The following is a 17997-nucleotide window of genomic DNA, read 5'->3' on the forward strand; positions in this document are numbered from 1 at the left end:
TATGGGCCTTACCCTAAGCCCATCAACATATTCTAGTCTATATGATCATTCTTGGATGGTCCATTAATAATCCAATTACCAAACCCCAAAGGAAAGGCCCAACACAAAGCCCAAGTGAAATTAGAGTTTCACATAAAATGACAATTAGGGTTAAGTGTTTCTCACTTAACCCATTAAGGACTTAATCCATTAAGGACTTAATTCATTAAGTCCACTATTACCTTAAGTTAATTTGCCAATGATTATAATTAATATTTTAAGTTCATTAAATGATTCCGATGCGGTCCCGATAAGTCCCAAATTAGGGTTTCATGGCATTAGGGTTTTCTAAACCCTAATTAGGGTTTCCAACCCATCTTAGCCCAATAGGCCCAAAACCAAGTTCTTAAGCCCATTAGGGTTTCCTGGGACCATTACGGCTTCATTAGGCCCATTAGGGTTTCAAACATCCCAACCGAATCAAACATGACAAGGCAAAGCACACCGCCACCCGACACGGCGGCAGGAGGCGGCAGCCACCACCTCACGGTGGTGGTTAGGGTTTTCTTTACTATTCCAATGGATTACAAATTACAATGCCATATTCCAACACACACACACAACACTAATAAACACACACAACAACATACACACCCTCCATGGCGGTCTTGAGGCGACAGCCACCATGGCCGGCGGCCATGTTGGTTTTATCCTTGGCTTTTCTCCGGCAGCATCAACCCGCGACACCCACAAGCTTGCGAGACACGACTGAAACACACACATACAAACTGCTGAGTTGCGAGATGCACCCTAGCCACCCACCTGGTGGCGTTTGGCGATGGCAACAACAATATTAGCGGCAACAGCGGCGGCACCACCAGTGGTCATCGCGCTTGGCAGCAACCCACAACAGTGGTGGCGCACACGCTTGGCGGCATCGAAGGTGTGAATGAAGACGGGACAGAGGAGGAAGGAGGTGGCGATACCCACCGAAAACAGCAGCAACGACGTCCGCAGACGCTCATCCGACTTCTCGCTGCCATGACGTTGGCTCGTCGGCTTCAGCTCACGTCGGCAGCAGCGGAAATGGCCCCGACTGAATGACGAAATCTCGTCCTCGACCACGGCGGAAACAATACGATGCTATCCCGACGGTTCTACGACAGCGATACAGAAGTTCTACTCGGCGGCTGATGGTGACGATGGAGTGGCTATCGATGGCTGTGTTGCAGTGGCGGAGGAAGGATGAGGGTATAAGGGTGGTGCGGCGCTGGAAATCCCAAGGGTGAGTGGAGGCGGCTGGTGATCTCCCTAGGGTTAGGGTTAAGAGTTGGTTTATATACCCGGCACCATGAAACTTATGGCCATAATGACAGGAATGGTCCCTGCGTCTCCATTCTTATTCAAAATAGATCCACAATTTACCCTTTCAGCCCTCAGCCTTAAAATCCATTACACTTTAAGTACGAAATTTACCAAATACACCCCAGCTTCCATAATTCCTCTCAAAATCAGTCCCTAATTTACCAAACAGTCCCTCCCTTCATAAATATTTACGAACTAACCCGGAACTTACATTTTAACACCCGTCTTCTATAAATCTTTACAAAATAAATTCCAGAATTACACTTAAATCCCTGGAGATTCAAATCTTGTCATTTGGCTTCCCAAAATCAACTCCCAGCTAATTGTTATTTGATTTTGGGCTATAATAACATATAATAATAATACAAATTGCTTCTCGGGTTCCAGGTTTATTATTTAATTATAACATTTTAAATGGGATGTTACAACTCTCCCCCACTTAAATTTGATTTCGTCCTCGAAATCGTTTCTTCTCATTCCTTACACGCCAACAACTTGAACTACAATCCCGAGCATAACCCTAGCCTTTCCAAGGCAACCGTAACCAACCCTCGCAGGGTTCTAAAACTTAAAATAAACGAATCCCTTACAATATGATCACATTTACTCGATCCAAAACCTGAAGTCTCGTGATTGTATGGCTCTCTGGCAGACCTCTCATACCAAATCATTATTGTTGAGCCCAGTCCGCTTGTCTCTCATCTAACTATTCAACTCCTGATATCTCGGGGTTCCAACATCGAGATACTTCTCATACACCTGAAGACCCAATTTGTCAATACCGCCCTAATCACGGAAACTGTCTGAACACTGATATGCCTGAAGCAATATGCTTCCCCATGGCTGCTTTCCAAAATCTACCGAGACCTCCCTGGTCTCAATTCGTTCACCAATCATCTGACCTACCGGGCTCCGGCCCGGTCGCGGAGCTAAAGGACTCCCACATAGTTGCCTCACACGACCTCCGAACGAAATCCTTCCTTGGAACTAGTTGCCACTAGTTATCATGCCACTGCGGCTCTAACAACCTCCTGATCCAACCGATCGGATCCATGCATCAAATCCCGTCGTTACCAAATCCACGGTTAAAAAGGAATTGCTACATGACTAATGGTAGCCTTACATCACAAGAAATCTTAAGCAATCTATTGGTTCCTCGACCTCATAATTGTAGTAACGTTCCTACAGTCTTATCACTAGCTTAACCAGGTCTAATCCGGTTCCCAAAACCTGAACGACAGAACATTCTAATCCCAAGCCTTCCTAAAACTGACGGATACCCATTCAGATCTACTCCCGGTCACCTAACTGGAGTATTAACTGATCCAAACAGATTAATCCCATGAGACACTCCAAACTGATGAGATCACCAAGATCCACTGTACTCTATCCGATTTCTAATAACAACTTCCAATCAACCCAAAATATACTGGAGTCTTCAGCCTACTCCAGCAACACGTTCGATACTTGGGAACAGACCTACTGATTGATATAGCATAGCAGCATACTCAATACCCGCACATACATCTACAAACACATACAGAGTCTTCAGCATGACTGGACCGCCTCACTAGGCCTTCAGTTATCTGGACCACTCTAAACTATTGAACATCTCCTTGGACCACCCCGTGGTGATCTTTCCCATGCAGACTGTTCTCACCCACTTAGGGTTCCGAACTCCTGATCCATTTACTGGACTCTAACCCCGACCTAACCCTAGGCCTCATGTCGATCGTCCATCCTCTCGGAAATCTGTGGTCTGTTCCCTGACCTGCGTGTCTACCGCATATGCTAATAAACCGCACACCTGTGCTGAATGTACTGCCGAGTCCTGGCAGCTATCAAAACCCTCAACCTATCAATCCAAAACCTTCAGAGTCGAGCACACCCTCGGCCGAATACTCGAACTGAACACAATTCATGACTAGAACTCCAACCTGGTTTCCCGAATTCTGCTATCAATCACCAGGAAAACGTGATACACATTCTCGGGAGTTTTACCGAACTCCCAATTCACACAACCCACAAACCAAACAGCCACTTAGGTTGTCTTCCTTCATGACAATGATGCAAAACTTATCCTATTTCCAAAACCAATCCTGCCTCTATATCACGGGACAATTCTCCCCCACTTAGATTCGACCAAGTCATCACAATACATGAAAATTGGAGAATTTCCAATATTTCTCACTACCAACGATCGATCCAAATACAACCAACTCTTACCAATTAGTGCTTCATTACCAGCCAATCCCCAGTGATCACACACTTCTAATAACTAGCTGAACACTTTCTGAATTCCAGGGAAACCAACAGTCCCCAATGCTCGAATGGTCCCACTCCCAAATCTTAAAGTCCAAAGATAGATACTCCAACTAATGTCTCGACAACGAGCTACTTCCCTTGGTGCTTTCCTCCGCCAATCAATAACGCTTACTAAAACCACTGAATCCTGACAATGCTGAATAACCATCATGTGGGACCCTGTCCGCAGACCTCCCATATAATACCCTTCTTCCCAAGGTGCTCCAACAAATCTCTCGCTCTCGGCTCTAGAAATCATATCATTCAGGGCCTCGCACCCTTACTCACTCACCAGCTCAATCATCCACAGCTATACATCAGTAGCTGAAACAACCTCTGCCCTAAACCAGGCTACAACCACTCCCAAGACATAGTCTACAATCCCGAAAGTGCAATAGATCGCCCAATCAGTCCTTATCGTCCGATACAAGAGATCCAAGGCGAAATGGACCTCCAAAATACTTATGCCACATCGACCCACCTACGCTTACCAGCGCTAAACTACTGTCGCCAATCCCGACGACCAACTAATCCCCGAGTTAGAATACAACTTGATCCTGGGGTCACAAGCCTGCTTAATCCTTCGAGCTCGTAAACTGAAAGGGCACAATCCTTGCCCTAGAAAACGACATTCCAATCCTATCAATAAACCAATTTTAATTCCAGTTGCATAACTCCAGCTGAACACAATCATTACTCATTTCCGGAGTCCCCGCGACTCACATTCCGGCCTTGAGCAAAACCCCCGAAGCCTCAATCTAGAATCGCATGTGCTAGACTCTCCCGCTTAACCCGCAGACTGTAACAAGTACAGAACACCTCACTGATCCCAAGTAACTGCAGCTCTCTGCTCCTCAGAATACGTCCCAATAACAAGTCCCCACCAATCCTTCGCCCCGGACCTTAGCAGGTTCAGAGCGTGCCTGACCTTCTGGTCAGTAGAACATGAACATGTGAAGCAACATCCCTTCACGTCATATGGTACCTCATGGCTATAACCGGGTCCTGAACCCTATCAAAAGTCGGGGCTTCGCATCATCGAAGTCCCGATGCTAGAAAGCCTAACTGGCTCCTCCCCCTGCCGTTGTTACAGCTGCTATAGCTGCCACGTCAATCGTCTCGGCACTAGCTGTATAACGCCCGTCGAAATACTCGACCATAACGGTCTTGATAGAACCAAACATCTCCGGCAACTGTCCCCGAACAATCTCAATCACCTCCTCCCGGATGATCTCACTGACACGATCCTCTAACAATGCTGGCCTATCCTAGCTGCCAACTCCCGATCCTAACCTGGATCCGGTCTCAAGACGTCTCGTAACCACCATTCTGGTAAGACACCAGAAAGATCTCTGATAATCCATAATATAACAGGGGACCAACTCCCTACCCAACCCTAGGGGTTGTGACTTCCTTGCTACGCGTATGGGTCCTGTGCTTTCAGTAGTACGGGCCCATACTACCTTCCACACCTACCCATATTTGTCTCAAGTATCATCACAACGCCCTAACAATATACATAAACATAGCGAGCTCTCAATCCTCACTCCTAGAGGAATGCTAAATATCTCATAACTGGCCTCCCGGCCTCACACAACCCACCCATCCATGAAACTTCCACCAACCCTGCAACACTAGTGTATGCTAGACATACATAACGCTGGACCCTATAGACTTTCGAATATCCAATCTTACCCTAAGCCCCAATCAATAAGAACAGAACATAAGGCCAAATCAAACATTCTTGGGCTATAAGATCTTAGTTATGTACAACCATGATGCATACACTAAACAACTACAATATTGATGTCAATCTCATATAAGGAAACCCTAGGCTAGCAGGCATCATGTAATCAGGAAATTCTATCATGCAATTCCTGAAGATCCCTAGCCTAGTACTAGCATGTTGTTCTAACATATCACATAATCAAATATCTGTATGGTATTTTTGGGTCTACTTATTGGCTCCGACTGATCGTACACCCTGCATCCTCCTTTACTTATTTTGAAAACCATTTTAGAAATCATTTTGAAAACCTTTCCTTGATTTGAGAATGGATTCACACGAATGTTCCTCCAATTCACTCAAACCAAGGCTCTGATACCAACTTGAAACACCCATAAAATTCAAGCCAAATTTGAACTTTTTAATACATTTTAAAACCGTTAAGTTATTAAGTTTGTTTTCAAAATAGTTCAGACATCAGAGTATCCCCATAATCAATCATGAAAATATAAGGAGGTGCACGATTACGCCTTCGCCTTCCCGTAATCACCAGAAGTGCCTGAAACAAAATCAACAACTGTAAGCCCGAAGCTTAGTGAGTTTCCCCAAAATACCAACGCCATACAAATATAACCATATCATATAACAAATACAAAACAGCATGCATACTGAGCCTTCAACCTGACTGGACCGCCTCGCAGGCCTTCAGTCTATCTGGACCGCTCGCCGGGCCTTCGGTCTGACTGAATCCCTTTGCAGGGCCTTCAGTTTATCCGGACCGCCCTGGGTATGTTGGCCTACAGCACAAGCAGGACCGCCTCAACCCAACCCCAACCAAACAAACATGTGCACATAAATATCATACGCTAGCTCATTTCATATAACAGTCAAACCGATCTAACAGATCACCAATCATAGCAACATCCCAATAACCGGGATACAGACCTAACCGATTACTAACATAGCATCATCCTATAACCAGGACAATCATGTGCACATAGATATCATATAACACTAACATGTATATATATAACAGTCAAACCAATCTAACAGATCACAAAGCATAGCAACAATCCTATAACCAGGATATCGACCTAACAGGTCACTAACATAGCATCATCCTATATACCAGGATACCGACCCAACCAGGTCACTAAAGCATAGCATAACACAATCCTAACTACCAGGATGTAAATCAGTAAGCATAACATGCAATAATCCGATTACAATCCATAAACGGCCGGCCTTGGTGCCTTAGACCCTGTTGATATAGTGAGGAGAACTCACCTGGCACTGCTGAAGTCCCGCCGATAAAACTCCAGCTGCTGGTTGACAGATTCCCGAACTGTCAACATCAAACAACACCCAATTAATAATTGGGTTCCAAGCCCAAGGTCCAACTCCCACACTAAAGGCTCAATAGTCAAGTAATGGGCCAAAGCCCAACATATGGCCCAATATCATATAATCATCAAGGCCCAAACTATGGCCCAATTTTCCAAGTTGGGCCCACACCCTCATATGGGCCTTACCCTAAGCCCATCAACATATTCTAGTCTATATGATCATTCTTGGATGGTCCATTAATAATCCAATTACCAAAGCCCAGAGGAAAGGCCCAACACAAAGCCCAAATGAAATTAGGGTTTCACATAAAATGACAATTAGGGTTAAGTGTTTCTCACTTAACCCATTAAGGACTTAATCCATTAAGGACTTAATTCATTAAGTCCACTATTACCTTAAGTTAATTTGCCAATGATTATAATTAATATTTTAAGTTCATTAAATGATTCTGATGCGGTCCCGATAAGTCCCAAATTAGGGTTTCATGGCATTAGGGTTTTCTAAACCCTAATTAGGGTTTCCAACCCATCTTAGCCCAATAGGCCCAAAACCAAGTTCTTAAGCCCATTAGGGTTTCCTGGGCCCATTAGGGCTTCATTAGGCCCATTAGGGTTTCAAACATCCCAACCGAATCAAACATTACAAGGCAAAGCACACCGCCACCCGACACGGCGGCAGGAGGCGGCAGCCACCACCTCACGGTGGTGGTTAGGGTTTTCTTTACTATTCCAATGGATTACACATTACAATGCCATATTCCAATACACACACACAACACTAATAAACACACAAAGCAACATACACACCCTCCATGGCGGTCTTGAGGCGACAGCCACCATGGCCGGCGGCCATGTTGGTTTTATCCTTGGCTTTTCTCCGGCAGCATCAACCCGCGACACCCACAAGCTTGCGAGACACGACTGAAACACACACATACAAACTGCTGAGTTGCGAGATGCACCCTAGCCACCCACCTGGTGGCGTTTGGCGATGGCAACAACAATATTAGCGGCAACAACGGCGGCACCACCAGTGGTCATCGCGCTTGGCAGCAACCCACAACAGTGGTGACGCACACGCTTGGCGGCATCGAAGGTGTGAATGAAGACGGGACAGAGGAGGAAGGAGGTGGCGATACCCACCAGAAACAGCAGCAACGACGTCCGCAGACGCTCCTCCGACTTCTCGCTGCCATGACGTTGGCTCGTCGGCTTCAGCTCACGTCGGCAGCAGCGGAAATGGCCCCGACTGAATGACGAAATCTCGTCCTCGACCACGGCGGAAACAATACGATGCTATCCCGATGGTTCTCTGACAGCGATACAAAAGTTCTACTCGACGGCTGATGGTGACGATGGAGTGGCTATCGACGGCTGTGTTGCAGTGGCGGAGGAAGGATGGGGGTATAAGGGTGGTGCGGCGCCGGAAATCCCAAGGGTGAGTGGAGGCGGCTGGTGATCTCCCTAGGGTTAGGGTTAAGAGTTGGTTTATATACCCGACACCATGAAACTTATGGCCATAATGACAGGAATGGTCCCTGCGTCTCCATTCTTATTCAATATAGATCCATAATTTACCCTTTCAGCCCTCAGCCTTAAAATCCATTACACTTTAAGTACGAAATTTACCAAATACACCCCACCTTCCATAATTCCTCTCAAAATCAGTCCCTAATTTACCAAACAGTCCCTCCCTTCATAAATATTTACGAACTAACCCGGAACTTACATTTTAACACCCGGCTTCTATAAATCTTTACAAAATAAATTCCAGAATTACACTTAAATCCCTGGAGATTCAAATCTTGTCATTTGGCTTCCCAAAATCAACTCCCAGCTAATTGTTATTTGATTTTGGGCTATAATAACATATAATAATAATACAAATTACTTCTCAGGTTCCAGGTTTATTATTTAATTATAACATTTTAAATGGGATGTTACATTATGAATGCAATTTCCATCTCCCCCCTCTCTATCCTCTTCATTATAGTGTTTTTAGGGTTTTGTGTGTGAGCCATTGGAGATATCATACTTTTGGTGCTAACTTTGTAAGATCAACTACAAGGGATTGAAGTGAATTGTTTACTTCAACAATTCAAACGTATGTAACCCTAACTTGGTATTTTCGATCATATTAGGGTTCTAGTAGTTTTGTTGTTCATTTTATGTTACATTCAAAGTGTTATGACATAGATCCTTATATGTTGCATGTGCCCTTTAAATGTTAATTGATTTTCCGCATGTATATCTATTTTATAACCTATAGAACCCATCAGCTCACATTGCAAGTAACCTTGGAATCGATTATAAGCCTGAGACTACTAACATAAAACTTACAATTATAAGCGAGGTTAGATCTCCAAGAATCCTTAGTGTCCGACATGGTAAAATTATTGAGGATGTTGTGCAGCTAAGCCATCTCCTGGAGCTCAACCGGATGACTAGGACTCATTTTCCATTTTTATTTGACGCCACTATGAGTGATTCTATCTGCAATAAGGCAAGATTTCAAGGAATCCGACATCAGGAGGTCGGGGAAATGAGAAACGAAGGAACCTCCCCCAGTCCAATCATCAAGCCAAAAGCGAGTCTTACTCTTAGAACCGATAATGCATGTGAGAATTTGATCAGAGCCCACTCCTAAACATTCAAGCTCCTTGATGGAATTTGTGATGTTTCTCTAGACACCTCAGATTGTTTTTCTCCATGAGCTTAGTCACCGGTTTCTTTGCAAGATTATGAATCATGTTAATAATTTGATGCCAAAGCGTGAAGTTTTATGATTTTAGATGCTAACCCCATTTGAAGATGAGAGAAAGGTTAATACATTTTAGGGACCCGACACCTAAACCTTCGTTCTCCTTACAAACAATAACCACCTTCCAATTAACCTAAAAAATGTTTTTTTCCTCGTTGTCGCCCCATAGAAACCGTCTTCGAGTTTTCTCAATGTCATTGAGAATATAAGCGAGAACCTTGAAGAGGGAAAAGTAATAGATATGAATACTTACCAAGACAAATTTGACTAGCTTTAGACGCCCCCTCCCTAAAGAAAGGGATTTAGACTTCCAAGTCGACAACTTTCTATTGACCCGCTCAATGATAGGATTCCAGTTGCATTTTAAGGACATATTTGCCCCAACTGGAACACCTAAATAAATAAAAGGGAAATAGGTTGCCATACAACTTAAAATGTTCGGACAACTGGAAATCTCCAGGTTAGAGAAGCACCGATACCAAATGCACGGGATTTATGAAAGTTCACCTTTAGGCCATATACAACATGGAAACATCTAAGAATTCTCGCCAAGTTTTCAAAGTTGGAATTATACCAATCATCGATAAACGACTGAATCATCCTCATATAAGAGATGAGAAATGAGGGGGTCATTATTTGGAATTTGGATACCACGAAAAAAGGAGGATTGACAGGTAGATCTCATGGCAGTGCTTAAACCTTCCATGGCCAAGACAAACAGGAAGGGGGAAAGAGGGTCCCCTTGGCTGACCCTTTTTGAGATTAGGGAACTCCTTAGTTGGGGAACCATTGATCAAAACAGAGGCTCTAGAGGAGGCGAGACAATCTCTAATCCAAAAACGCCATCGGTTTCCAAACCCCATTTGAGACATCACCGAATCCAAGTATTGCCAATTAACGGAGTCAAACGCCTTGTCAAAGTCTACTTTGAAGAGGAAGGCCTTTTTATTGTCTCTTTTCGCCCAAGAAAGGATCTCGTTGATGATAAGTGGACCATCAAGGATGTTGCAATGACCATCAAGGACGTTGCGATATTCGATAAAACCAGTTTGAAGTTCGTCAATCACCGAGTCTATAACTCTTTTGATTATGTTTGCAAGTGCCTTGGCGATGATTTTGTATAAACTACAGATGATAGTCATCTAGAGTGAGCAGGTCCTTTGTTTTGGGAATTAAGGTGATAAAAGAGGAGACACAACCTCTTGCGATTCACCCGCTAGCCTCAAAACATTTCGCAAATCACATGATATCATCCTGCATTAACTTCCAGAATCTCTTGATGAATTTAAACGTGAATCTATCCAGGTCGGGAGCTTTTTCACTACCACAATTCCAAATAGTCTGTTTTATTTCTTCAAGATTAAAATCATACTCCAAAAAATCATCAGGGGATACATGTTTGAGATTTTGATTAATCGTAAGTGCCAAAATTACATTTTCTTATGTGTAGCACCTTTTTCCTCATAATCGAAATATTATATATAATAATTTCAAGTAATCCATATTTTTTTTAATTACACGTTTAGACAACGTCGTTTACTATTTATCGTAATAGATAATGTGCTTTCATATGTGTAAAAAAGATAAAAAAATGAACTTATGATTATGTAACATCAGATACACACGAGGAATTAATTCGCAAGGTCTCATTACACATATGTACCTTGTAGAACACTATGTGGAACTCCTTACAAATCTATACTTAAGATTTATTGCATATATAATCTTTCTTTACCTACACTTATTAATACATAATAAATGTATTATTATGTATCTGAGATCAATTTGAGAGCTTGAGTTGCTATTGTGGATTATTACTTATGTGTGTATTTTCTTGTTGAAAACATATAGGCTCAATAAATACCAAAATTATGAAATGGATTTTTTTATCCTAAATAAAAAGAAATGCTAAACATAAATACTAATTTTGTAATTTTAGTGTAGATTTAACAATCCAAGAACCATATCAGTGGAAATTAAACGTACATTAGCAAATTTGCGACAAAAAGTAAACTTGGACCAAATGTGAAAGAAATAGTATAGAAAAGGGACTAAAATTCGGAAGTTACTCTTTCTTTTACACTTCCGCATTTCACAGTCACACACAGATTACTAGATTAGGGATTTCATCCGGCCCGGTTCATCTAATTTCATTGTCTTCCCCCAAAAGTTTGACGACCAGAGCGGGAAACGAAAAGATTTTGAATCCTCGGTTTTTCTCGCTCCACACACACCACACACAGACCCAGTTTTCATCTTCTTCCTCTCTTTCATCTTTGTTCATGGTTTGTTCCTAGTTTTCATCTTTCTCCATCTGGGTTTGACTCGCTGGAAACAAAGCTTGTTTTGGAACGAGGGTTTATTTCAATTTCGATTTTGCATACGAAAAGAATGGCCTGCCGGATTAGGATAAAATGAACACGAGCGAAGCGAGCACTTCCGGCGGCGGTAAATTTCACACCGTACAGCCTCTTCGTGACTTGGAATCAAATTGGGAGGTAGATCTTGCCAATAATCTCCAAGAGTATTTGCTCAAGATCTGCTCCGGTGAGATTACCGGTGGTGAAGATGATAGTCACCTATCTGTGAATTTTGCGGAAGGTTTGTAACTTTCAGAATCATTAAACTATAGATCTTGTTTAAGCGAGTTTTAACACTTGTTTGTTTGTGGAAACCCTAGCTGCTTTGCTGCTCCAAGGTTCAATTCAGGTGTACAGCCGGAAGGTCGAGTATCTCTATTCTTTGGTTGTTCACGCTTTGGAGTTCATCTCTCAACAAAGGTAACTTTATAATCCGAAAATAAAACTTCAATTTGATACATAGATTTTAAAGTAAGTCCTGATAAGACTAGAAGCGCTTCTCTTTAAGGGCTTTTTCGATTATCTAAATGTTAATTTAAGCAGTCACTTTCTGATTAGTTATATGAAATGTAATCAGTCAGCAACATGATCAACCAGAGAATGCTGCACCAGGCCAAGAAGAAGAAAATGGCCCAGTTGTTACTCCTACTGAATCGGATGATTCTTTTTGGGGCTCAGATGATATTCAAGGTACCCCTTCTAACTCATTTACCAGTTGCTTTTTACTGTTTTGTTGTTAAATGCTGTATGTATGTTACCAGTTGACGCAAAGAACTCATTGGATAGATCAAAAGACAGTAATACCCTTTTAAACAGCCATGTAAAGCCTCCTGCTAACTTGGTTGTCCTTGAGGGTGATTGTTTAGATACAAGTGGAGACAGTGGGGAGTTGGAGTCTTATTTGGTATGTAAAGCTATATATTTAACAGATATTGAAATGACACAATCACCCCTCTTTACTAATTCCTTTTTAACCTATGATTGCAGTTAGCAACAAATGATCTCTATAAGGATTTTATTCTCTTAGATGCATGTGATGCAGTTGCAGTTGATGAATTTTTGAATGGCAATGATGAAATTAACAAGACTAAAAATAATTCTAGAGGAAGTTCTATTGGGTCTAAATCTAGAAAGACATTTATGTCCCCTTCAAGACGTTCTGGTGGATTCATGTCACCTTCAAGACGTTCTGGTGGATTCATGTCACCTTCAAGAAGGTCTGCTGGAAAGACCGTTGACCCTGGTCCAAGTCAAAATGCATATGATGATAACAAGTTTGAAACTAATGACCATCATATGGATGATCATGGATTCGACATGGATGATGGGTTTTCACAACCAGAGGCATTTGATGATGATTCAGATGAAGAAGACGAAGAAGATCCATGGAAACCTTTAAATCCTCATGAAAAGGGAAACTTGAAAATTAAGCCCTTCAAAAAAGGTTTGTATGAAATATTTTATTTTCTTGATTCTTTCTCCAATACTTTCTATATACTTTGTTTGCTTTTATCAGTTAAAGTTTACAGAAAAGATTGGCCAAAACCAACCACCAAAGTCTCAATCACAGAAGAGTTTCCACTTGCAAAATTGCATGGTCCTATTAGTGTAGAGCTTCATGAAATATGGGAGGCACAACATGGAAAAGATCATGAGTCACAATCTCCTCCATATTATGAAAAGGTAGGTTTCTTAATTTTTTTAAAGTGCACAATGCAGGAAATAGGAACATAGTTTACTCTTTTGGTATAACTGTGGAGTTTATTATGTAGCTTCGACAATCGCTTGTTGAAGGAGATGATGAAAATATTGGCACATTTAATAATAATGATAAAGATGATGAAGACGATGTATATGATAGTGGGGGCCATGATTTCATGCCAGATGATGATTACATGAATGAAGATCATTTCAATCATGAAAATGTTAGTTTTTTTTTTTTTTTTTATTCTTTTATGTCTTATTATACAGCAAATGAAGATGGTTTTATGGGAAGTTTGTTTTGATGCTCTTATTGGTTATATTTTGCAGCATATGGATGATGGTACTCAATTTGACAGCAAGGAACCAGTTGAGCATGAAGAGCCAAAGTCTCATGAGAATCTTGAAGACTTGTGCCGATCTCATCTGGTGAGGAAAAAATATTAATCTCTTTGCATATGTATTGATAAAGTTATCCTTTTTGATATTTGTTTGATTGTAAATATTTTTTCCAATTATTATGGTGATGTAAACAATCACATCTCTTCGAAAATTCATCAGGATTCTCTGCTTGCAAGTATCTCCGAGACAGAAAAGCAGACTGCATTAGCAGCCCGGGTCTCAACCTGGAAACAACGAATCGAACAAAACTTAGATGAACAAGTACGTCGATTTGTTCTCCATTTACTTATCATCCATAAACCCTAACTTTATAATCTGAATCCCTAACTTTATAAACCCTCAATTTCTACTTTTTACATCAACAAATTGATCATCTGACAGGATGCACGACCACCGTTCGACATTCATGAATACGGTCAACGCACTTTAGACAAGCTCTCATTCCAAGAAGACGTGGGCAATTCCATGTCCTTCACTGATGTTGTCAGAGGTCTAGAGAAACACGACATCGCCCGAACATTCTCCGCACTTCTCCAACTGGTAATCAATCGATCTCAATAATCAATCAATTGTGTGCCCTAACCCTAGAAATGTAAGAATCGTCAACTTTTTTTTGCTAAACTGGAAAAAAATGCGTCGTATCAGGTGAACAATGGAAACGTTGAATTGGAAAGGGGCGGGATCGAGGGCGGACATGTTTGTTACACGGGTGAGAATCCGTTCCATGTTCGTCTTCTTACTAACGTGAAAAGACCGGAAGTAAGACTTAGATCTGCGAATAAGAGACCAAAGGCTCAAATGAAGAGAGGAAAAGAGAACCATTCACCACCGGGGTCGGTGTCACCTCCGAGATCTATAAAGGTAGGGAAAGTCGGTGGAATTAGGCGTACGCCGGAAAGCAAGAGGAGACGGCGGTCAAGATTGGTTGACCATGATGGGTTGATGATGTCTCCAGGGTGAATTCTGTGTGAGTTTGTGAAGATTGTGTAATTCTGTGCTATTGTGTACTGACAGTTATTTAGGTTTGTAAGTTGTAACAAATATTCTGCACTAATTCAGGTCAGGGCTCTTCTAACGTCTTTTCTTACCCGAGTTTAATCAAGTATTCGTCTTAATTGTTGTCATTAGATATGCCCTAAGATGTATGTCCCAAGTTTATACTGTTTGAGTAGGAACTTTTTTTCAATAATTTTAGAGAATGTAACTTATTTAGCTTTTTTTTTTTTTTTTGTCTTATTAGATCTTGATTGGATTGAGTTTAGACTCTGATTGGCTCATGATTTTATTTTGTTTAAAGTTTTTTTGTAATGTAACGTTTGGTAACTTGGTAAGGGGTTGTTTGATGGGTTAGAAGTTTTGACCGAATTAATTTTATTTTTGATTGAAACTTGTTTAATTTTGCATGACTCACTGTGCAAAATGACTATTACCTTCAAACATTTTTTTATAAAAACATGGACCACCTGATGACAATTTAAAGACCATTTACTTAAATAGGCAACGTACTTATGTTGTTGGTCTTAAAAGCTCAAGGTGCTCATGCTTAAAACTTAAAGTTTGTTACCTATAAAGTTAAGTTTTGTATTGATAGCTTGAAAGTTAAAGTTTAAAGAACTCATGTAAAGCGTAAAACTGTCATATTCAATAACCAACAACATACATTAACAATGAAAACCAAATTGGCTCAAACCCATTCATTATATATATAGAACCGATGTTAAAGGATATATATCATGCCATGTATCAATTTTTGTCCCAAACACAAATTTCAAAAGCAATTCGAGAACAAATTTTTTGCCCAGGTACTTACAAATAATGAAGGCAAACAAATTATATAATCAGCTAGTCTACAACTGGTGTAGGAGATGGTGTTCTAACAAAGCTATACCCATTGACATGGACCATTGAATTGGTCTGCCACTTGCAACCGGGTTGTAAAGAACTGCCAATTCGTCTTGAGTTAATGAAGACAATCGGATTTCACACACAAATGTCTGATGTCAACTCTTATTGGACCCGATAAGAGCAAAACAAACAGCCCATAAGACTATTAAACTGATTTTTAAATTAGATTTTAGTAAAAAAATATAAGATATATTATTGATAAGTTCATAGTTCTTTTCTTAAGTAGTTTGTCAAATATATCCTTAATACTAAAATTTAAACATGCTTCTATACACGAATCTAGCTTTCCAAAAATATATAGTATACTATATTTAATCAATGTACTCTTCTAGGCATGTAAAAAAGAAACATGGTCAAATGAGTGGTAAGTCATACATTTTGTGGACATTCACTGTTTTCCTCCATGAGTGGCGCCTTTACAGTCATGCATTCATCGACTTTTACCATATACACATAACACACATATGTTATGAACTTTAGGATACGCGATAGCTATTGGAGTAATCTTTACAACCACTGTTAATAATAATAATACTTATTAATTTTCCGTTCGAGATAAATGTTAACATGCATTCAAGTTGTATTAAAAATATACATGGAATGTAAGGAATGTGTTTTAATTCTTTTTCTTTTGAAAAACTCTTTATTATTAATCTTAATCTTCTCTTCTACTCTAATAAATGAAGGTTTTTTTGACACATGTCACACTCTCATTCAATTTGCCAGTTTGCCAAATGTCATTTTGTAGTTATTTTGAATTAATTTCTTTTCCACATGTCATTTTATGGTTTTTCTATTTTAATAAATTCCATATAATACTTTAATGTAATAATTACAATAAATATAGTAATAAATAAATTCAATTTCATTAATGAATTTACCTTCTTATTTCAAAATAACCAAATCAAAGCTCATTAATTTATTTTGTTTATTTATTTAAATTTAAAAGATAAAAAAATCAATTTTAATAATTCATTAATTTTTTTTTAAATTTTCTTATAAATCCAAAGTTCTTAAAATATTTAGATTTTTATATTTAATTTTTTAATTAACCCATGCAATACATGAGTGTTACACCTAGTTAATTTTGATATGATAAAAATTTATATCCCAAAGCTTATTATAGTATTATTTGATATAATATAACATTAGTTTTTAATTATATAAATATAAACTATGTCATTTTATATTTTATATTGTCATCTAGTTAGTTGTCATACAACAACTATGTTTTTTATTAGTATGACAATTGACAAACACAATAATTTTAGAGTTTCTCTCCAATAGAAAGTGATATTCTTGAACCGTTTCAATACAAGTCTTCATTGGTAAGCCATTGAATACGAATGTTTAATTGTAGACGATTTGAATGATTTTAAGTAAAGATAATAATATTTTTACAAGTTTATTTCCAAATGACTTGATTTGATTATATTTTATTCAAGTTAATTATTACAGCTAAAATGGAAATGAATTCAAAATTATTTAAACGTGTTAAACAAATCTAGTTTGCTAAATAAACATTGGATCGTTATTGTGATCATATAGCTTTTAATATTGGTAAACAAAATCAGTCCAAATTGGGCTGACTTCAACAAAACAATATTGGGAGGCACGTTTTTTGGTATCAGACGCGGTCTAGACGTAACATCTTACTATCCTTACGTTTTAATGATTGGGTTCTACATATTCCGAGGTTTGGAGGAGAGGTCCCGTCTTAGGCGATGATACTAAGAAGTCTTTTAGGATCACACCATGCATCCTTCTTATGACCATCATTTGATTGAAACTCCTAAGGTTTGAACTTGAGTCCTCCTTGTGAAGTGTCCAAGTTTTACATGCTAAGTTGCTAACCTACAAAGTGATGGTTTAAGTTTTGATGATTCTCAACCCAAACATAACCTTATTACTATTACTATCTTTTTGGGTTAACTTGATACAATAATAATTTATTTTTTTGTTTTTCCTACCCAATCCATCAACTTTACACCTACAACAAATGTTTTACCAATTTTACTCGTTAGTTTGTTAATTGTTTTAACTAATAACTTTTGTCGACTTTACACCTTACATAACATATATTTGATGATAGCTAAACTCTAAGACTATTCCGGTATCACACTATCACGTAGGAAAGAATTAAATACC

General features: G+C 39.7%; 1 protein-coding gene across 1 annotated transcript; it reads left to right on the forward strand.

The window, feature by feature from the left end:
* Positions 1 to 11594: 11594 nt before the first annotated feature.
* HEB2 (condensin-2 complex subunit H2-like protein) lies at positions 11595 to 15133 on the forward strand. Its single transcript, XM_079084426.1, has 11 exons — positions 11595 to 12082; positions 12162 to 12261; positions 12419 to 12531; positions 12603 to 12745; positions 12829 to 13285; positions 13358 to 13524; positions 13614 to 13766; positions 13873 to 13971; positions 14104 to 14205; positions 14326 to 14484; positions 14590 to 15133. The coding sequence occupies exons 1-11, from the start codon at positions 11896 to 11898 to the stop codon at positions 14902 to 14904; spliced, it is 1995 nt and encodes a 664-aa protein (XP_078940552.1). The 5' UTR covers positions 11595 to 11895; the 3' UTR covers positions 14905 to 15133.
* The last annotated feature ends 2864 nt before the right edge of the window (positions 15134 to 17997 follow it).

Source organism: Lactuca virosa, chromosome 3 (assembly GCF_052849685.1).
Source record: "Lactuca virosa cultivar CGN04683 chromosome 3, Lactuca_virosa_CGN04683_v6, whole genome shotgun sequence".
Classification (NCBI taxonomy): domain Eukaryota; kingdom Viridiplantae; phylum Streptophyta; class Magnoliopsida; order Asterales; family Asteraceae; genus Lactuca; species Lactuca virosa.